The sequence below is a fragment of the Spea bombifrons genome, chromosome 2, assembly GCF_027358695.1.
Source record: "Spea bombifrons isolate aSpeBom1 chromosome 2, aSpeBom1.2.pri, whole genome shotgun sequence".
Taxonomy (NCBI): domain Eukaryota; kingdom Metazoa; phylum Chordata; class Amphibia; order Anura; family Pelobatidae; genus Spea; species Spea bombifrons.
In genome coordinates, this window is record NC_071088.1 from 80604689 (window position 1) to 80626374 (window position 21686).

The following is a 21686-nucleotide window of genomic DNA, read 5'->3' on the forward strand; positions in this document are numbered from 1 at the left end:
AAAAAGCACTTTAAAATATGTACTTTTTACAATAATCCTTGTCAAAAGCATGCTGACATCACAGTTAGCAAGTATATTAATGTGCAGCAAATCATAATACCTACATGATGCACTGCTGGTAGATTTTTAACTCAAATGATCTCAAATGTCGTAAGCCTCATATAACTTGATTTTTGTATGGGGGGGGAAAAATCAGTGGGACTATTACACAAGTGTTACACAGGAACTCAACCATGCCCATTACCAAAAAAAAAAAAAAGAGAACGTTCTAAATCCTTTACTTTTAATATATATTTGCTAAAATATATATATTTTTGTTTGTTTGGCAACCCTATAGGTTATCCAAATCATTTAACATATTTAAATTCGTTCTATAAATGTTTTTTTTTTTTTAGATTAGTCATGATTTTGAGAGCGTGTCTATATGATGTCAAGGTTTATCACCATGACTACCAAAACAGCAGTGTTGCCAAGCACAATCAGTACAAAAAAAACAAACAAAAAACAGCCAATCTTAGTATTATGGATTATCTATGTAAATAGAAAAAATAGCTGTAGAATTGACCTCTCTATATTGGCAAAGCAGGTGTGATTTTGACACCAGGCTACCGGTAATATTAAATAGTTATCTATTTGAAGTATCTCACCGTATAGACGTGTAACAGGCTTCCTTGGATGTGATTTTTTTTTTTTTTTATATATAAAATATCAAAGAATCATGTTTTGTTGTAATCATCTCTAAATGTTGAAAAGTGTGTTGGAGATCTCGGAGCTCGCAATCATGTATCAATTTTTAAAGCGTTGCATAGATTATTTTGTGTAAATAAAGTTATTGTTAAGTGAAATCATTTATAAGGTTAATAGCTGTTGATACCTCATTAAGTCAACTGGAAAGACAAAGTGTTTTCCCTTTTAGCATCATTTTTACTCAGACCCTAAAACTAAAAAAATTTATTCCTTCAACCATTTAAATGTTAGGAAGTGTGAGCATTTCTAAATGTGTGTACACTTTGCCATTGTCATCGTTAACGGTTCCACGAGGACACCATACCCCGAGTTCAATATTCTTCCAAACTCCTGCTGCCATTGCATCCCTTTTTTTGGTTTCTTCCACTAGAGTATACCCTTATTGTCCCACCTTAATGACAACCCTGAACTCAATTTAACATCAAATCCCTAATACTGTTTCAAATTTTATTCTTAGGGGTATATTTACTTATCCTAGAGTTTGCTATAGCTCTGAACATTTTTATTCCCCGATACCACTATGGATTATGAAGCCTTAGCTGGCCATGCGTAATTTATGTTATCCTGATACCTTTCTTTTAGGTGGTGCGGTTCCAGGTGTTCCTTGGTGGGACATGGTTTTACTAAGACTTTTTATGTTTCTTTGTGACCACCAAATAGATATTTATGTAACAGGCATTTAATATAAGTGTAATATATTTTAATTACACAATTTAATTTGTAAAAACATTTTCTGCCATCTCTATACACATTATTCTAACATTTAGAGCTGGGATATGCTCATACACACCAACCCCAGTAGTGTACCTAAGGTAGGGGCATTCTACCCCGGGTGCCACTTATCAGGGGGGTGCCCGCTGGGCCGGCTGAGCAGATGTCTTTGAAAAAGGCAACAGATTATCTTGTAACAATCTACAGTCATCCAGGTAGATACTATTTTAAAGTGCCAATTCGTGCTAGTAAATTGAATCTTTTTTTCCATGATCAGAACATTCTTTAGGTATTGATTACCTGCCATGTTGTGTGTGTATATATATATATATATATATATATATATATATATATATATATATATAATATAGGATACATTTAATTGGCGGTCACCATTGGCTGATTTATTGAAACAGTGGACTCTATTGTTGTATCTGTCCACCCAGGGAGAGAGAGAGATGTGGAATGTTCAGTATCTAAAACTTTTTTATCAGCAAAATATTTTGTTTGCCCACATTATTCACGTGGTATTTTATCAGATTAGCTTGATTTCAGTGTTAAAGCTCAATTGTTCTGAAAGAATGTTGAACTCATAAGCATAAATGGTCTTTCTTTACTGTGATCTGATGACTGGCAAATTATTGTTTTTCAAAAAAATGTATGGTTTTTACACTGTGACTTGCTGAAATATGTTTTAAATGAAAAATATGCAATGTAAAATGTGAATATTCCCAACAGCCTCCCTGTGTATTAATGTTCCTGTTTCCAGCATCCCAGCCTTTCTAGCATTCTGTTGTGTTCATGACTCAGCCACAATGAGGTATCTTATATTCAGATACGAGACATGACAAGATATGCTTACAATATGCTAGTAGAGATTATGGCATGTCAGAAAGAGTCAAGGGGCAAGTAAAAAGAGACCGGAGCAAAAACATACAATGCAGTCTCTGAAGAAGGACAAACTGATAAATGCTAAGGTGCTGATTCAGAACAACTGAGCATGAAAGATACTTTGGGGTCAAACAACCATGTGCATGCTGTGTACATGAGTATGATATCAGTGAGAGACGTGATACAGGAAATATAGATGTGGTTGTTCTTTGCTTCATGCTGTTGAATTGCGTATTCGCACATAGAGGCAAATAAACCAAAATGGTTGTATCCTATCTCACCATACTACTTGGCATCCAGATTGGATGCAACATCAAAGATCTTCCATGAGATGGCTTATGAAAGGTAGTCGTAGTGTGCAGGGCAGTACATGTGCCAAGTGCCTGAACATTTTATGTATTTAGGTGGGGATAAATGGAGATTTTGGGTGGATCACATTCATAAGCAGCATTACTTTGTTATGCAATTTATTTAGAACATTTGCAGGAGCTTTTTACCCTTCATGCAAGTGACTTTAATTGTAATGCATCTGTTTATTAAAATAACCACAAATGTTTACCTTCATTTAGCTTGGGATTCGGACAGACAATATATATTATCGTCTGTTTTCTATTGTCCAACACAGAGGTTGTTTCTCTGTGATGGTTTATGTCGTCTTTTCTATTTTTGTAAAAAAAATAAATTTAAAAAAAAAAAAAAAAACACTCTTACATAGGTGTTATATTTGAGACTCGGGGTCAAACACTGAGGGTTATCCAGGTATTGCAAAATTAAAATATAAATCCTTAGATAAGCCTGTCTTATTTGTGATTTTATACTCGCATTCATTTGTGCCATTGTTACAAATACCTATGCCAGGGGTGTCCAACCTGCGTCCCTCCAGCTGCTGAAGAACTACATCTCCCATACTCCTCGGCCAGACCCTTAACTGAGATGTAGTCCTGCAGCATCTGGAGGGCCGCAGGTTGGACACCCCTGACCTATGCTATCAGTTTCTTTCCATTACTCTTCTCCTATCACATCTCCTCTCTCACACAATCAACAAACACAGCTAACAGAATCCTCAATTAATACCAGCAGACTAGCTGACACAGCTAGTCTTCCACCTTCACCTGAGAAACTTGTTTTCTCAGCCTTTGTCTCCAAACCTTTTCTACCGTCGTGCCTTGCCTCTAGATTATTTTAGGAATAGAACTCTTTATGGCTATAATGTCTCATTTGTTGTTTTTAATAACTTTTTACTACCGTTATTTAAAGCTGCCAAAGAGATGGTAATGAATACAAACTCTTTTAATATTTAGACTTGATGTAACTTTTGTACGATAAAAGGTGGCCTCTGTTTGTAGAATAATACTCAGAGAGACTGATCTTTACGCAAATCATCTTAATCCACTCTTACACAAATAGCGTAATATGTTTTAATGCAATTAGCAGATTGCTTTAATTAGCAGAGACAATTTCCTACGGGAGAAGCCTGGTTTTATACATTTTGCATATGATTATAGGTCTTCATTTCAACATGATTGCCATGCAACTCAGTCATCTCATGATACACAAAACCTTTCATTTCTCTGCCTTCATCTAATGAGGTTTTTTCTGTTCGCTATAGCATATATTGTGAAATCTATATTTTTTTTTTTTTTTTTTCAAGCCTAAAATAGGGAAAGAGGCAGATTTAGATTTGAACCCCTTATGATACATTTGTAGGTAAATGCCCACAGCTCCACAGATGTCAAAGGGAAATTTATAGTGAGGATTGACATTCGCTATTTGTAATGCATCTGTTCCCCCTTTGGTTTTATTACTATTATGTGCATAATGGATTTTTAAATTGTATTTGCCATGTTCTGGTCCTAAACCCACCAAGAACCACCTAGCATTATCTGAAGTTACTGCTCCACTGGGCCGGCCCGACAATGGAGCCTAGTGGGGCAACCGCTCCAGGCGGCACTTTGCCGCCCCAAGCCCTTTTTTTTTTTTTAAACCGAGAAGAGAGAGAGAGAGGGGCGCCGAGTGGTTTTCACTTACCAAGTTGTCAGTACCCGCTCGGCGCCCCTCTCTCTCCTCCGCGAGCCCTCTAGCTCTGTCTCGGTGCCGGCTTGTAATGTTGAGCGCCGGAAGATGACGTAATTTCCGGCGCTCAGCATTACAAGCCGGCACCGAGACCGAGCAGGGAGACTCACCGCAGGACTGCTGAAAGGTAAGTATGGTGGGAGGGGGGGTAGAGGAAGGGTAGATAATGGGGGGCAGCAGGGAGAGGGAGGGTAGACAATGGGGGGGCGGCATTTTAAACTTTGCCCCAGGCGGCATTTTGTCTTGGGCCGTCCTGTATGAAGTTAACCTTTGAGGTAGTGATTCTTGTTGCTGCTAAGAAGCTTAATTTTAAATACAAGTTCTCTATTAAATCCTGAGGAAATATTAAAAAACAATAAAATGGTATACCCTGAAATATATATGAATGTAAGCTAGCGACCAGGGCCCTCTTTACTAATGTATCTTTCTATTCTTAGGCTGTCAATTCTAGTTTTGTCATAATCTTTGATGTATGTATTGTAAGAAGCGCTGCATAAATTGTTTGCACTATATAAATAAAATTAGTGCTGAAACAACGAATCGATAAAATCGATAATAATCGATAACGGAAATCGTTGTCGACGATTTCCGTTATCGATTAATCGAGTGATCGATTCGTTGTTGGAGCACTCGGCTCCTTTTACTTACCTCCGCGAGCGTTCCCCGCTTCTGCTACACGCTCTGCAGTCTCCGCCTTCTAGCTACGTGACGGATGTGACGCGTTCCGGAGGTAAGTATTCTTCATGTCTATGTGCACAGATCGCACAGAGCCACTCGCACAGAGCGGTTCGCTCTGTGCGAGTGGCTCCATTCGCACAGAGCGGTTCGCTCTGTGCGAGTGGCTCCATTCGCACAGAGCGGTTCGCTCTGTGCGAGTGGCTCCGTTCGCACAGAGCGGTTCGCTCTGTGCGAGTGGCTCCATTCGCACAGAGCGGTTCGCTCTGTGCGAGTGGCTCCATTCGCACAGAGCGGTTCGCTCTGTGCGAGTGGCTCCATTCGCACAGAGCGGTTCGCTCTGTGCGAGTGGCTAGATTCGCACAGAGCGGTTCGCTCTGTGCGAGTGGCTCCATTCGCACAGAGCGGTTCGCGGGGGTGGGGGTCCACGGTGGGGTGGGGGTGGGGTTTCAGGGGATGCAGGGTGTGAGTGTGGGTGCAGGGCAGAGTGGGGGTGGGGGTGCAGGGCAGAGTGGGGGTGGGGGGTGCAGGGCAGGAGACTGGGTGCAGGGCAGAGTGGGGGTGGGGATGCAGGGTGTGAGTGTGGGTGCAGGGCAGAGTGGGAGACTGGGTGCAGGGCAGAGTGGGGGTGGGGATGCAGGGCAGGGTGTGAGTGTGGGTGCAGGGCAGAGTGGGTGCAGGGCAGAGTGGGTGCAGGGCAGAGTTGGAGACTGGGTGCAGGGGCACAGTGCAAAGTGCCAGTGCTGGGTACAAAGTGCCAGGGCTGGCTGCAAAGTGCCAGGGCTGGGTGCAAAGTGCAAAGTGCTGGTGCAAAGTGCTGAGTGCTGTGTACAAAGTGCTTGCTGGGTGCAAAGTGCCAGGGCTGGGGCAAAGTGCTGGGTGCAAAGTGCCAGGGCTGGGGCAAAGTGCTGGGTGCAAAGTGCCAGGGCTGGGGCAAAGTGCTGGGTGCAAAGTGCTGGGTGCAAAGTGCTGAGTGCTGGGTGCAAAGTGCCAGGGCTGGGTGCAAAGTGCCAGGGCTGGGTGCAAAGTGCCAGGGCTGGGGCAAAGTGCTGGGTGCAAAGTGCTGGGTGCAAAGTGCTGGGTGCAAAGTGCTGGGTGCAAATTGCTGGGTGCAAAGTGCTGGGTGCAAAGTGCCAGGGCTGGGGCAAAGTTTCTTGAACAGTAATAGTCCACCTCTTTTCAGAATGTTTGGGGTTATTTTGTTTCATAAATATTGTGTTTGGGTTCTTGTACTTTGAAAATATTGTTTTTTATTACATCATAACAAAATAAGAATGTTAATGTAAATTTTAAGTTGTTTTTTAACATCCAGTTCATTAAATTATTTTAAATAAACGAAAAATTTGCATATTGTTTTTTTTTATCCGATTAATCGATTAATCGAAAAAATAATCGGCCAACTAATCGATTATTAAAATAATCGTTAGTTGCAGCCCTAAATAAAATAATTATATATTTATATATACACACACACACACAGACTTTTCTGATGTGCTTGTAGATTGTGGCACATTTTTCTTGATCACAGCCTGGTGATTAGCAAATAAAATGTCTCATCGGGGAATATTGCTATGCTTGCAAACTGTGTTGTAAAATGACCAACAGACCTGGAACAAGCCCAGTAAAGCCTTCTAGTATTTGCGACACAAATAAAAAAAACTGCAAAAAACTTAAACACAATAGCAGTAACGTTTATATGTATAATGAAAACAATCTATACGTTGTCTCCTTGTGCTCCAGGAATCTCATATGGCTTAATCTGCTCCCCCTTGCCTGACTTTTTACAAATCAGCAGTAGAATGTTTTTGGGTTCAAACAACAGAACCGGGATGATAAATACCTTTTCTATAAAAGATGAAAGGGCGGGCCAGATGAGACAAAGACATAAAGTTCTGCTAGTACCATCCAAATACCTATTATGTATTTCATAAGGAGCCTTGAGGTTTCTCAAAGTATCTGGCCAAATGGGCAAGTTCTTCACACCAAGGGCTATACAAAAAAATCAGTACGAGAGGGCACCTAAAAGGTTTTGTGGTTGTAAAGGACTATGTGAGGATAAAAGTAAAAAACGCACCCGTAGAACGCTAATACTATTGTCGAGAGAATGGGTTCATCCTTTTAATGTAGGTCAATTAAACTTGCAAGTACCTCAGAAAAAGAAACTAACTTGCAATGCGATAACTGTAAATTAAGACGGTGCCTTGTACCTGAGTGGAAATATATAGTATGCTGCAAAATGTAGCAGTTTGTTGACTTAAAAATGATCTGTTGTGGGAAAAATACATCTTGTTTGCACCCTGGGACTTCTCCAAGTTGTGAAACTGAACTTGTGAGTAAGGCTGACCAGAGGAAAAGGCAGCCGTTTCATTTTTGTAAAAAAACTTCAGGACAAGTATTTCATCCAGAAGAAAAAAAATACCCAGAACCGAGTTGAGTTAAAGCAGCCAAAGAGCTCTATATTCGCAAATAAACAGACATGTTTTTCAGCGGTCGGTTTACCTTAAAAGTTGTACTTTGATGTTACAAAAAAGGCTGTACCTTCTATAAATCTGTATGGGTTACACTTCATGCTGTTTATCAGTAGAAATACCTGTCCGGGAGTGAATTCTAACTTTGTAGACAGCGTTTTCCTGCTATGCCAACTGGCAGCGAGACATCATCATCTCCGTGTGCGTGATGTAGTGCAGACAATTGAGGTTGCATTGTTTCCTCTGTATGTAGTCTTGTATCTATTGATCTACAAGAACCTAGGGGTTCACATACTGAAAGTGAAATGATAAACACCATATTAACACCTATGCTTAACACCTTCTAATACAGACTGACATCATCAGGAAATGAATGCACCCCTTTGTTTGTTATTGCTTATGATTATTTAACTATTTTTTTTATTGCATATCGTTGACCTATATGGCCTGTATAATGAAAAATTGGGTTTCGTAAGCAATGGTCTATGATAAGCATGACTTATATAAGTGTATCAGCAGTTTTATATATATATATACATATACAATAACTATAGTGGACTAGCATACTGCAGACCACTGGATTTTAAATCTGTCAATAAATATTTTATGTAGTTTTGCCACACTTTTAAATAGAAATTACCGCCAAAAACATTTCCAGCACTTAGGTTAACTAAGTCTATTTCTCTATGCCTTTTGTTTAGCTATCAAAATAAGCGTTATTTAATCTATTTCCTGCCCTTATCTTTTTCTTTTTGTTGCTACAATTTTGTCAACTACAATCAGCAACCCAACAATGGGATAGAGACTACTTGGTGGGAATGAAGGATCATTATACCTGGAAGCTTCTGGTCTCCGGCTACCCGGAGACGTCCCTTGCGGAACGCGGCCAGGACTGCCCACTTACATCAGCGGTCGGTCCCGCGGCGTTGGTGGGAGTTCCCACTGGCATCAGTGGGAGTTCCCACTGGCATCAGTGGGAGGTCCCCCTGACATCAGTGGGAGGTCCCCCTGACATCAGTGGGAGGTCCCCCTGACATCAGTGGGAGTTCCTGCTGATAGCGGGGGTGTTCCCGCTGACGGCAGCGGGAAACGCCCCCTTTTAAAGGGAAAATGGGTCACCCGGAGGATTCGGGTCTTGGCCCAGAGAAGCAGTGTTCACCTCCTAATCTCCGGGTCAAACCTGGAGAGTTCCCAGGTATGATAATCATGCCAATCCACACAACAAGAAGTTGGATATTATGCTGTTGTGGAATATTTCGTTTTGTTATCAAATTTTCCACATGCTATTACAAACATAGAGGTATCTCATATTGATTCTATAATATACAAAACAAAGCAAGAATTCAGTGCATACCCACCCAATACCATTTGTAAATGCCGGAATCCCCAATAATTACGCCTTTTTACAGGGATTTACAAATGGTATTTGCTGGGTATGCACTGAATTCCTGATTTGTTTTGTGTATTTATTGGTGATTATTGTTGTAGCAGCAACTCAGGAATCTGAATATGTATGCCTTTTTATGCTTTTTAGGTATTTCATATATACATATTGTTTGCGATTCTGTAATATGCCTTATAGGTTAACTTGTAAGATGAATAAAACATTTATCAGATAAATTATGCTTAAGGTTATGTATTCTGTGTAGTAGAAAACACTGGAGGTCTATTTAGTCTAGTTGATCTTGCCTTTTACTGTAACTAAATTGTGTTGGCGGTATATTGTTTCCTAATAGAAGTTGAGATATGTGGCAGGGCTAGCATATTAGTTACTTTACATGCTTCTCCACAAGGCTGTCAAAACCATCAGCTTCCACTAGAGTGAAGCAGTAACAATGTAGAATTTGACAGCAGATTAGAACCATTCGGCCCATCACCATAACTTCTAAGAACAGGAAAGCTTTTAAAACACACACACACACAATCTTATATATTTTGATTGTATGAGTTATGGAGAAATGATGGATCTATTTTTATGTAACCTTTTCTAACAGTAGTAGATAAGTTTAGGTTTCTATTTTAAAGCCAGCATTTCTAGCAGATGAAATTGCCATGTTACTCATCGTGCTTGGATTGTTCCCTGATGTTGGTGCTGACTGCTAGCACTTTACTCAGCCTAGCAACGAGATATTTTCCTTCTATCTGCTCAGGGAAGTGAATTCTAATCTGAACAATCTTCTCCCAGAGACGTACAATGAGGAGGAGGAGGTGGTTGTAACGCAAGGTCAAGATGTCTATTTTTAAAATAAGATGTTTTTGGAAACTATTTGAGCATGTTTTGAATGTTTATGCTCACTAATGATGGATTAGCCAGAGGCTTGTTCTCATCCGTTAATAGTACACCATGTCGCTACAAAATTAGTAAGAGGAAATAAAAACATTGTGATTCACTTTTCTTTTAATTCCGTTTGATATTTTGTAAACATATTGGTATGAAATCAAACAAGGGTGTGCCCATTTGCAGTATGGTTACATGGCCTTAGTCTGTCTTGGTAGTATATTACCCTACTGCAGATGGACAGACTACTTACCTCTAGTGTGTAGTGCTTCTGCCTGTATACAACATACTTCCCATGCTTAATCGTGGACAGCTTTATTGTCTAAGCCTTGTGTCAGGTTTACTAAAGTTAAGGGCGTGTTGACATGTTGTTGGTACTGTTAGAGAAAGTTGACCTCTTTAGGAATGTGGGGAATTTACTCCGTCGGCAATCAAGCATGTTGTCCTAATGGGAAACTCCAAATCTTGGTTAGGAATATATCGCTCTCATTAAAGCAGGTTTGGGATTGCAGAAGTGGGTACCCGCTCCATTACCACTGATATGGTGCGCTGGACTGCACTGTAACCTCTGCCCTCTTTCATTTTCAAATTTATCCCAGTTAAGTCCCTTGTTTTCCCTGTCTTTATGGAAAATGTACTACTTGAAACAAACTTGCTGTTTTAGCTTTCCTTCAATCTCAGTAAAATATTAAGATATGTACAGATGTGAAATAAATGTCTGGCTTGCTTGTTTTTTTCTTTTTTCAAATCCCCTTGTGCTGTATCACTTCCCTCTAAACAGGTTTAATATTACCAGGATGACAAAACAAATAGATACCTGCCCAACCCTGTCTAGTCATTATAATGGAATTTTAGTTTGTTTTTCTCTTGTTTGTTTTCAGCTGGTCTGATCTTTTTCTGTAGGTAATGAGTTCACTGTATCGATGCATGATGGGAACTAACTTGGGATAATACGATTATTACAGACAAACCCTTATACGCAGTTAGTGACCTTCCGTGCCTGTGGCGCATATCTGCTATTTACTACTTACTGGAAGATGTAATATGTAATTATGTAGACATTTGTTAAGCTGTACTGTTTACTCAGGTATAATATAAATGCCTGGCACATTGGGCGCATCCATATTGCATAATATGTCGGTCGCATCTGATGCATTAATTTTTTGTCACCATAGTTGACCTTTAAGTGGAGGTGCTGATATTTTTGCTTTTGTTTTTTATTCCAGAGCTTCCTTCCTCTGAACATTTGAGTGTAGCTGATGCAACATGGCTGGCTCTCAATGTGGTTTCAGGAGGCGGCAGCTCCTCGAGCTCCCAGCCTATTGGAGTAACGAAAATTGCCAAATCAGTGATTGCACCGTTGGCAGACCAGAACATCTCAGTCTTTATGCTGTCTACCTATCAAACTGACTTTATTTTGGTAAGTTTTGTTTTTAAGATATTGTTTTAAATCTACTTTTATGTTTTACCGCGTTTTTGTACCATTTGATATGATAACAGACTTTTCATAATAAAGTGGTTTTTAGGCATTGATTTTAGTGTTTTACATGTGTGGTAAAGTGTATGGGAGTGTGGTTAATGGGATATATATCTCACCTGGTTACCTCAGCCAGGCATGGTAGCAAACCCAGGTGCTCTCAGGTGAGGCTTCCTAAGCTCGTTACTGGGGAGGAAGCCTTAAAAGAGAGGGCTGTTAGGTTTGCAAAAGAAGAGAGAACCTGAATGAAGGAGCAGCTACAGCCAGCGCTGCAGCCCACCAGGTATGAAGCTTTACCCCATACAAAACTGGTTACTTTGCTTTATGCCAGACCTTGGCTTGTAGAGAGGTATCCGGATGTTTAGTTAGAGCCGGACAGGCTTAGAGTTTGTTTTGTTTATAAGGTGCTCTGTGCCTACAGCATCTAAATAAACCCGCTTTACGTTTGAAACCGGTGTGAAGACTGTCATTGCCGCCCCATGCGTGAGCTGTTCCCTACAATTGGTGGAGAATGCGGGCACAGTGGTGCTAGGAGCAACGGCATGACAAAACACTGCATCTGAAATTTGTGGACATTTAAAGGGCCGGAAGCATATGTCCTGAGTGAAAGCTGCAGCACTGTACGGCCCATCCGGCACAATGGAGGAGGTGATAAAACAGCTGATACAGGCTAACCTGAGACATGAGCAGGCTTTTGAATCCCTGCAACATGCGCAACAGCAGACTATGGCCCAACAACAGGAAACAAATCGCCTGTTAATGGAGCAGATTGCTGCGCTCAGAGAGACTGTTGTGGCTCAGCCCCAACGAGTGGAGGCAAGCCCCCTTGAGACTGTTGATGTGAGGAGGGCCGTTCAGCGGGGCTTACAAAAAATGACACCCGACGATGACGTTGAGGCCTACCTCACCGTATTTGAGAGAGTGGCGGAGAGAGAGAGACTGCCAGTTGCAGAGTGGGCAGAAGTGATTGCACCCTTTCTGACTGGTGAACCGCAAAAGGCCTACTATGACCTCGGGGAGCAGGATGTTCGGGACTTTACAAAACTAAAAATGGAGATCCTTGCTCGCCTGGGTGTTACGCCCGCTGTTCGGGCCAAGAGAGTCCACTGTTGGAAATACACCATGGACAAGCCTGCCAGGTCCCAAATGTATGATCTTATTCATCTTGTACGTAAGTGGCTGGAACCAGAATCCACTACACCAGCCCAGATGGTGGAAAAGGTGGTAGTGGACCACTACCTCCGCGCCCTCCCGGCGGAGCTACAACGGTGGGTTGGGCATGGAGACCCCAGAACTGCTGAGCAGCTTGTCAACATGGTGGAAAGGTTCATAGCAACCGAGGACTTCCTCCGTGAGGTCCCTGCAGCACCAACACCTTCCAAGACCGTCAGACCCGCGACATCTTTGGGTAAGAGAGTTCCAGCTGGAGGTGTATGGAAAAATGTGAGCGAGAGCAGGGCTCTAGAGTTTGGGCGAGGGCAAAAGACTGATCCTGAACCCCTGGGGCCCCACAGTCCTAGAAAGGGCTCCCTACTAAAGAGGCCAGGGACCCCCCAGTGCTGGAGGTGCCACGAGTGGGGACACATAGCCGCCTATTGCCCTCTTAACTCAGAACCCATGGTGTGTGACGCTAGTCGGCGTCAGTCCCTATTTGCAGAACCTGTTTGTGCAGCCATTCCAGAGTCAGAGACTGAGCCACATTTTTGTATGGTGACAATAAATGACTGCTCCGTGAAGGCACTTTTGGACTCGGGTAGCCTGGTGACTTTGGTTCGGGCCGGCCTTGTGGCTATGGACTACGTGCCGAACAAGCACATAAGAGTGCTATGCATCCACGGGGATATTGTCGCTTACCCTGTGGCCCTCATTAAGTTGGTGACCCCATCTGGAACTGTGACCTACGAAGTCGGAGTTGTAAAAAGACTTATGCATCCGGTTATATTAGGCCGTGATTTCCCATTGTTCTGGGAGTTGTGGAAAAGGGGGAACGTTTCTGCAGCGGGGGAACAAACTCCGGCAGAGTCTGTACCCTTCCCTGTAAATAATGGGTCATGTGAGATGGCCATTGGAAACAATGATACCAGTAAGGGGCATGATGAAAAGGATCTAGGCCCATCTGAAATGTATAGTGAAGATTCTTTCCCCTTGCAGGTGTTAGCTGGGGAGGAAGAAGAAGAAACTTCCCTACCCGGCCAACAGGTCTTAGATTTAGAAATGTCTCGGGGTAACTTCGGGACCGAGCAAGTGAGAGACCCCACTCTGGGAACTGCACGGGCAAATGTCACCGTAGTAAATGGGGTACCACAGGAACCCGAAGCTGACCAGAAATTTCCACATTTTGCCATGAATGGAGATCTAGTGTACCGGGTCACCAAAGTTAACACAGAAATTGTGGAACAGCTTCTGGTGCCGAAACCATACCGACACCTGGTGCTGGACATAGCTCATAACCATGTGTTTGGGGGGCACTTGGGGACTAATAAAACGCAAGAGAGGGTCCTCCAAAGGTTTTATTGGCCTGGGGTGTATGAAGAAGTAAAAAGGTATTGTGAGTCATGCCCCACATGCCAGAAAAGTGCCCCAACACCACACTTCCGTAGCCCCTTGGTGCCACTTCCCATCATCGAAGTACCATTTGAGAGAGTTGCCATGGATTTGGTAGGGCCCATTGTCAAATCTGCTAGGGGACACCAATACATTTTGGTTGTATTGGATTATGCTACCCGGTACCCAGAGGCGGTACCCTTAAGAAACATGGCCTCCAAAAATATTGCTAGGGAGTTGTTTTACATGTTCTCTCGCACGGGGATCCCTAAAGAAATTCTTACTGACCAGGGTACGCCCTTTATGTCACGGGTCATGAAAGACCTGTGTAAGTTGTTTAAAATCACTCACCTCCGTACCTCAGTGTACCACCCTCAAACAGACGGGTTAGTTGAGAGGTTTAACAAAACCCTCAAGCATATGCTAAAAAAGGTGGTAGAAAGGGATGGTCGGGATTGGGACTGTCTATTACCCTACCTCATGTTCTCTATCCGGGAGGTGCCCCAAGCGTCTACAGGGTTTTCCCCCTTTGAGTTAGTCTATGGCCGACATCCAAGGGGTTTGTTAGATATTGCCAAAGAAACTTGGGAGACCGAGGCCACCCCATATAAAAGTGTTATTGAACATGTGGCTCAGATGCAGGACCGAATAGCGGCAGTGATGCCTATAGTTAAAACGCATCTGCAAAGAGCACAGGAGGCCCAGAGCAGAATTTATAACAGATCTGCCAGGTTGAGGGCCTTTAATCCTGGGGACAGGGTCCTGGTTTTAGTGCCCACCGTTGAAAGTAAGTTTTTAGCCAAGTGGCAGGGTCCCTATGAGGTTGTAGAGAAGATGAGTGAGGTGAACTACAAGGTCCATCAACCAGGCAGGAGAAAACCCTTCCAGGTTTACCACGTAAACCTGATCAAGCCGTGGAAAGATCGGGAGTCTTTGGGGGCAACCCAGGCAGGGGTAAAAGAAGTGGGGCAACCCGTTCCCCCAGTGACAATAGGAGAGGCACTGTCAGTGCCCCAGAAGCAGGAGGTGAGGGAGTTCCTGCAGGAAAACAGACGCAAGTTTTCGGACCTACCTGGCCGTACCCACCTCATAAAACACCATATTAAAACTGAGCCTCACAGTAAAGTGAACCTGAAGCCATACAGGATACCAGAAGCACGTAGGGAGGCGGTATCCTCTGAGGTCAGACGCATGCTTGAATTAGGTGTGATTGAGGAATCCGCTAGTGAATGGTCAAGCCCCATTGTGCTAATCCCAAAGCCCAATGGGACGTGGAGGTTCTGTAATGACTTCAGGAGATTAAATGAGGTCTCAAAGTTTGATGCGTACCCCATGCCCCGAGTGGATGAACTGGTTGAGAGGCTTGGGAAGGCAAGGTACATCACAACACTTGACCTTACAAAGGGCTATTGGCAGATACCGTTGACTGAGGAGGCTAAAGAGAAGACTGCCTTTTCCACTCCAGAGGGCCTGTTCCAGTATGTTGTAATGCCATTTGGGTTACATGGGGCCCCTGCTACCTTCCAGAGGCTGATGGATCTGATTTTGAGACCGCATCGTGATTATGCCGCTGCTTACCTGGACGATGTGGTAATTTTTTCGTCTGACTGGAAAAGTCACCTCTGTAAGGTACAGGGCGTGTTAGACTCCATTAGTGATGCAGGCCTAACCATACACCCTGAAAAATGTGCAGTGGGTCTGGAGGAAGCAAGATACCTGGGTTATATCATTGGTAGGGGGCTGGTTAAACCCCAGATCAATAAGATTGAGGCGATACAGAACTGGCCTAGGCCAGTAACAAAGAAACAAGTGAGGGCTTTCCTTGGCATAACCGGGTACTACCGTCGGTTCGTGCCCAATTTTGCCTCCATGGCCACACCATTGACAGACTTAACAAAGGGTGGTAAGTCAGTGATGGTAAAGTGGAACCCCGAGGCAGAAAGGGCTTTTCAGAGTCTGAAGTCTGCCCTGTGTGACCAGCCAGTGCTCGTTTCCCCTGATTTTAGGAAACCATTTCTGGTTCAGACAGACGCGTCTGCTAGAGGTTTGGGGGCAGTTTTGTCACAAGTGGTTAATGGGGAAGAACACCCAGTGCTGTTCTTGAGTAGGAAACTGACCCCAGCCGAGGAAAATTATGCCATAGTGGAAAGGGAGTGTCTCGCCATCAAGTGGGCGTTGGAGTCTCTGAGATATTATCTCCTGGGCAGGGAATTCGTGTTGGTGACTGACCATGCTCCTCTGGCATGGATGAAACAGAATAAGGAGAGGAATGCAAGAGTGACCAGATGGTTTCTCTCCTTGCAAAATTTTAGATTTACAGTGGAGCATAGACCAGGGAAGTTACATGGGAATGCGGATGCGTTGTCCAGGGTGTACTGTATGGGTGCTGACGCTGTCCAGACCTCTGGTCTGGAGTCGACGGGGGGGATATGTGGTAAAGTGTATGGGAGTGTGGTTAATGGGATATATATCTCACCTGGTTACCTCAGCCAGGCATGGTAGCAAACCCAGGTGCTCTCAGGTGAGGCTTCCTAAGCTCGTTACTGGGGAGGAAGCCTTAAAAGAGAGGGCTGTTAGGTTTGCAAAAGAAGAGAGAACCTGAATGAAGGAGCAGCTACAGCCAGCGCTGCAGCCCACCAGGTATGAAGCTTTACCCCATACAAAACTGGTTACTTTGCTTTGTGCCAGACCTTGGCTTGTAGAGAGGTATCCGGATGTTTAGTTAGAGCCGGACAGGCTTAGAGTTTGTTTTGTTTATAAGGTGCTCTGTGCCTACAGCATCTAAATAAACCCGCTTTACGTTTGAAACCGGTGTGAAGACTGTCATTGCCGCCCCATGCGTGAGCTGTTCCCTACACATGGTAAACCAAGTAGTGATGATGGTTCACCAAGCCAAAGGGACACTTGGCAGTTACAGTCCTGGTCATAGATGTCTTTTTTTCAAGCAGTCAAACTCATACAACACTGCAAATAAAGATAATAAAACACATCTTCTCTACTACCATCCTGCATGCCTTTACATTTCACCATCACCCTCCCCTACACACATACCCTGTAATAGTAAACAAAGTGTTAAGTCTCTAAAAAATGGTCTCAAAAGAAACCCCTATCTGTCCTTTACCCACTTTATTACCCCCACTTCTTCACATTCTTTACTTACATAAATGTGTGTATGAGTGACTGTAAGTGTATGAGTGCATGGCAAAAAAGTGGTTTTGTTTTTTCCCCAATAAGGTTGTCTTATATTCAAGCCTTTTTTTTCTTTCATTAAGATCCAAAGTATGGGGGGGTCGCCTTATAATTGAGTAAATACAGTATTATGATAGCCATTATGATAGCCATGTAATACTATGGTGTAGACTGTATGTGACCAGTTCAGATAATAGTAGCAGGCATAGTATTTGCCTTTGTCTATGGTGACACATTATCCATATTTGTACTTTTCCAACCTGTCTTTCAGGTACGCGAGAGAGATCTGCCTTTTGTGATGCACACTCTAGCAGCAGAATTTACAATCCTTCAGGTGATAAATGGAGAGACTGTGGCAGCTGATAACCTTGGAATAACAAATGGATTTGTGAAACCTAAGCTTGGTAAGAGTCAGGGCGGGAACTGGTCTAGATCCATGATCCCAACTGTGCAACCTAGAGGTACAGGATATCTTTACAGAGTCCCCTTGCCCGCTGTAATTCTAGCACTAAACCGTCTAGAACGACCCTGAGGACTAGCATTCGAGAGCATGCTCGTTTTCTAAATTAATGTTGTATGCTAGCATTACAGAGCCACACTGCTATTAAAACTGCTTATTTAACAAAATAGTTCATGGAACTTTGAGAGGCCGTTTATATTCACACAAAAATGTTGATTTTTACATTGGAAGTTGACATTATTGTCTTTGTATACGCAACTACAAAATTGTGCATTTTAACAAAAGTAGCAAATGGCAAAAATTAAAAGTGACCTAATTATTGTCTGTCCTTCAGCACTGTGTAGGCTTAAGGTTTCCATTTTCTATATGATGTCCCATGTTTGTTAATGTCTGATGCATAGGAATCTAGGATTGACTGGAATCTGTAGCTGGGTATGGGGGGAAACTGGGATGTCCTTTAGCTATGACCCTTTCCAGGCTGTTCCTAAATAGAAAAAATTGTCAGCCATATCCGGCCAGAAGAAAGTTAGCTTACACATTTGCATACTATTACATGAGGCTGAGAGACAAAATTCTAGAGGATAGAATGTGGGGTAATATAGGATTTACTTGTGATCCAAGCCACATGCTGATCTTATGTAAGGATTATTCTTTGGAAAAAAAACTTTACAGATGTGTTTAGTGTCTATTGGAATATAGTATTATAACATTAGTGTGATGTGAAAAAAGAGTACAAATCACTTATCTTTTTTAATAGTTCTTCCAGCTTTATAAAATTAATTTAGTACTTCACATCAGGTTGTAAGTTTGCTTAAGTATCTGGAGAGGTTATAAAAGTTTGGGCTACTTTATTATTGTAAGGACAGACACCCTTCCAGAGACAGGTGACATTAACCCCCTACAACATTTCAGGATTCCAAATCAGAACACCTCTGTTGGAGAGCATGGTTAGAGGTAGGAAGGGTTGTGTGGTCAGACCTGTGGGTTATTGAGCATACCCCCATAGGTCTGACCACACAACCATTCCTACCTCTAACCTGAGCGGTCTGTGCTGCCATAGCATAAGAGGATCTCTCCAAATTGCCCAAGATCCCCCTTGAGTGACAGCTTGTATTGAAGACAGAATGAGGCATCGTATTATATGTATCCCGGTGTGTGTGTGTGTGCCTGCGCGTTAGTATCTGGGTGTGTAGGTGTGTTTTAGTGTGAGTGTCTGGTTGTGTTAGTATGAGTATCCTGGTGTGTGTGTCCAGATATGTTTATGTATGTGTGTATGTGCCCCTCCTTAAGTGAGGCTCTCGTTCCGCCCATGATACTAATACTAAACTAAAAGAGTTTTTAATCCTTCTTTTAATATGCATTGGGCATGGTCTAGGATTATCTAAGTGTTTATCAATATTCCAATAGACATGTGTATGTAATAAAGGGCACTACAGCACTGTATCTGTTTATTTTTAAGCCTGTGGTTGATTTTGTGTGTAGTTTAACCTGTGTCTTACCAATGTCTATTTGAAAATATTTGAGTTGTTAATTTACTTACATTACACTAAGAACAGTAAGAATTTTAATCTGTCCCAAGGTTATCGTTGCTAAATGTTTGTTCATTTTTGTTTTCTAGTCCAGAGGCCTGTTATTCATCCACTTTCCAGCCCCAGCAATATGTTTTGTGTTACTAGCCTGGATCCCTTTACCCTTCCAGCTGTGACTACACTCCTAATGGATGTTATGTTTTACTCCAATGGGTAGGTGGTGAGACTTAAGTGAAGACTGCATCATTGCTATCTTCTCATAAACACTTTTATCAATTAATATTCTTTAGTTTAGATTGGTAAAAAAGCAAATAGTAACATAACTGTGCTGTTCCTCTCATATTCAGTTTATGTTCCAGATAAGAACTATACAAATGTATGGATTAACAGTCCATTAAATGTGCTTTTCCACTTAGACAAACTAATAATTTCCCTATCTAGTACCTTAAGCAAATAAAATGTGGCTTTTCTGTCTTTTTTTTTGTTGTCTTTTCTTTTGTGAAGGTTTAAGCATATACAAGTAGCACATGCGGATGCCAGAGGCAAGTGGTAATATGGGGCATGAGAGAGATAGACATTGTTTGATACAATACCAGTTCAGATAAAAATGATTAATTGGTCTTAGGCCGTAAAAGAGTCTGTTTCTAAAATTCCAGTGGAGCTATAAGTGGACAAATGCGGTAAGGGCCTGTAGAGAGTTGTTCCAATAATATCTACAGAAAAGTTCATTTCAAGGAGTACGTGTTGATCAGTCTAATGATTGACTATAAGATTCAGCAGGGAGACATCACCTTTATATTTAACAGGCAACATATGATTGGTTAGTTTTGGTCTAACAATTTTCGATAAATACATATGTTAAATAGCAGATTAAAGCTTTGAGGAAACAATTGTTTACCAGATTCCATATTCTTCAGGTACTATTTATGAACCTCTTTGGTAATTTCTAAATCCACTGACTTAATATGTATACTTTGCCAAACTAACTAGTTTCACAATGTGTAATGCATATTATTGCCAAGTTATTGTATTTGGACTTGTTTGCAGGTGGTGCTAAACAAACTAGCATTTATTGAGATCCAGATTTCTATATTTATTTTCAGAGTAAAAGATTCAGTAGTTGGCAATGAAGAGTCTGGTCATATCCGCTTTTTCTCCTTCTCTCTCATTGAGGGCTACATCTCTTTGGTTATGGATGTTCAGACACAGAAGAGGTGAGGACCACCTTAAAGCTCAAAGGTGCCCAGTGGATGTGCTCACAAATCAGATAATCTATAAGAAATCTTAACATTTGAATGAAAAAGTCTCCTTAAGCATAACATACAGTGCTGTATGAAGTAATATAGGTTAGCACTGACCAAAACCTTGGGTTATCATTATATATATATATCTGCAGACCAAGTAATGTGATATTTTAGGGTGGCTTTCCCTGCTCCAGGCTGAGTGATTAAAAGGGATGTCCCTTGAAAAAAATATTTTTTCCTTTGGGGGATTACGTTCAATGCTGTATACAGCATTGCAGTTTACCACTGAAGACACTGGTCTTATTTAATTTTCTTTGAATAATTACCTTTTATCTGCACATCTGTCATGTGATATTTGGATATCTGCATATCTGTCATGTGTCATGTGATATTTGGGTTGCTTTCCCTGCTCAAATACCACACTGAGCTGTTTTTTGATCGGATATCAAGGACACTGATGTCAGCCACCACAATGCGTGGTGTCTGCCACACTGCCAGCTCTCTCCAAAGGTGGACTGGACCGCCCGCTGCTGGTGGAGCAGGGCCGTTTTGGGGGGCTCATGGATCTCCCGCTAACTGGCCGAAAATAAAGGACCCACAAGGTCCCGTTTCACTGCTCCCTTGCTATGCGTGCCAGCAATTGATGCTGCATGCCAGGAACTGTGAAAATGTCCACCATGAACCATGTTCGTGATGGCAATGAACTCCCTCCATAGACTTTAACAAGAGTTTCTCTAGGTGAGCCATTCTAGTGTTTACCATAAGACAGTGTAATAAAGAGCGTGTGTGCTTATCTAGTAGATTGAGCTAAGATAAGAGAGCTAGATCGCATACAAAAATAGAAAATATTCCGATATTTCGTAATATAAAATGTTGTTGAGCGTAACCCTTTAAGTTTATGCAATTGTGTTCTTTACCACAAGACATTATGAGGAGTCATGCTGTTTGTCTTGTAGATTTGGCTAAAATACTATAGCTAGAACATATACACATGACTAATATGCAGATATATTATGCAAAACTGGAACAGCCCGATATTTTTGAAAACTTGTTTTTAACCACATGACCCTTTGACTTCCCTATGAATTATAAAAGTCCATCCCCAATTTAAAGGGTTGAAGCAAAGCATCGTGGAAGCTGTTCCTTGGTCCCCACTGCCATATTTATTTTCTCCTTGTGGTAAAAAGGAAATGGTGCACTTTGTTTGCTCTTGATATTTACATTCTTAGATTTCCATCTAAGAAAATTGTACATGACAATATTTACTTGCATAGTGGCATAGGAAATATGTGTACCTTTTAAGTTTTGAGTGTTTACTTTCAGTGTGCCAGTAGTTCAGTGGATTCAGTGGACTCAGACATGACAGATGTATATGTTCAAGATTAAAATTAAATTTAGAA

At 42.0% G+C, this 21686-nt stretch overlaps 1 protein-coding gene across 1 annotated transcript in view; it reads left to right on the forward strand.

Annotated features, from left to right (window-relative positions):
* The window catches only part of CASTOR2 (cytosolic arginine sensor for mTORC1 subunit 2), an 85007-nt gene that overhangs the window by 61837 nt on the left and 1484 nt on the right, over positions 1-21686 (forward strand). Inside the window, exons 3-6 of the mRNA XM_053454926.1 lie at positions 11070-11263; positions 17325-17457; positions 19132-19255; positions 20146-20256. Of these exons, the coding sequence (XP_053310901.1) occupies positions 11070-11263; positions 17325-17457; positions 19132-19255; positions 20146-20256 (562 nt within the window). The remainder of the gene's footprint in view (positions 1-11069; positions 11264-17324; positions 17458-19131; positions 19256-20145; positions 20257-21686) is intronic.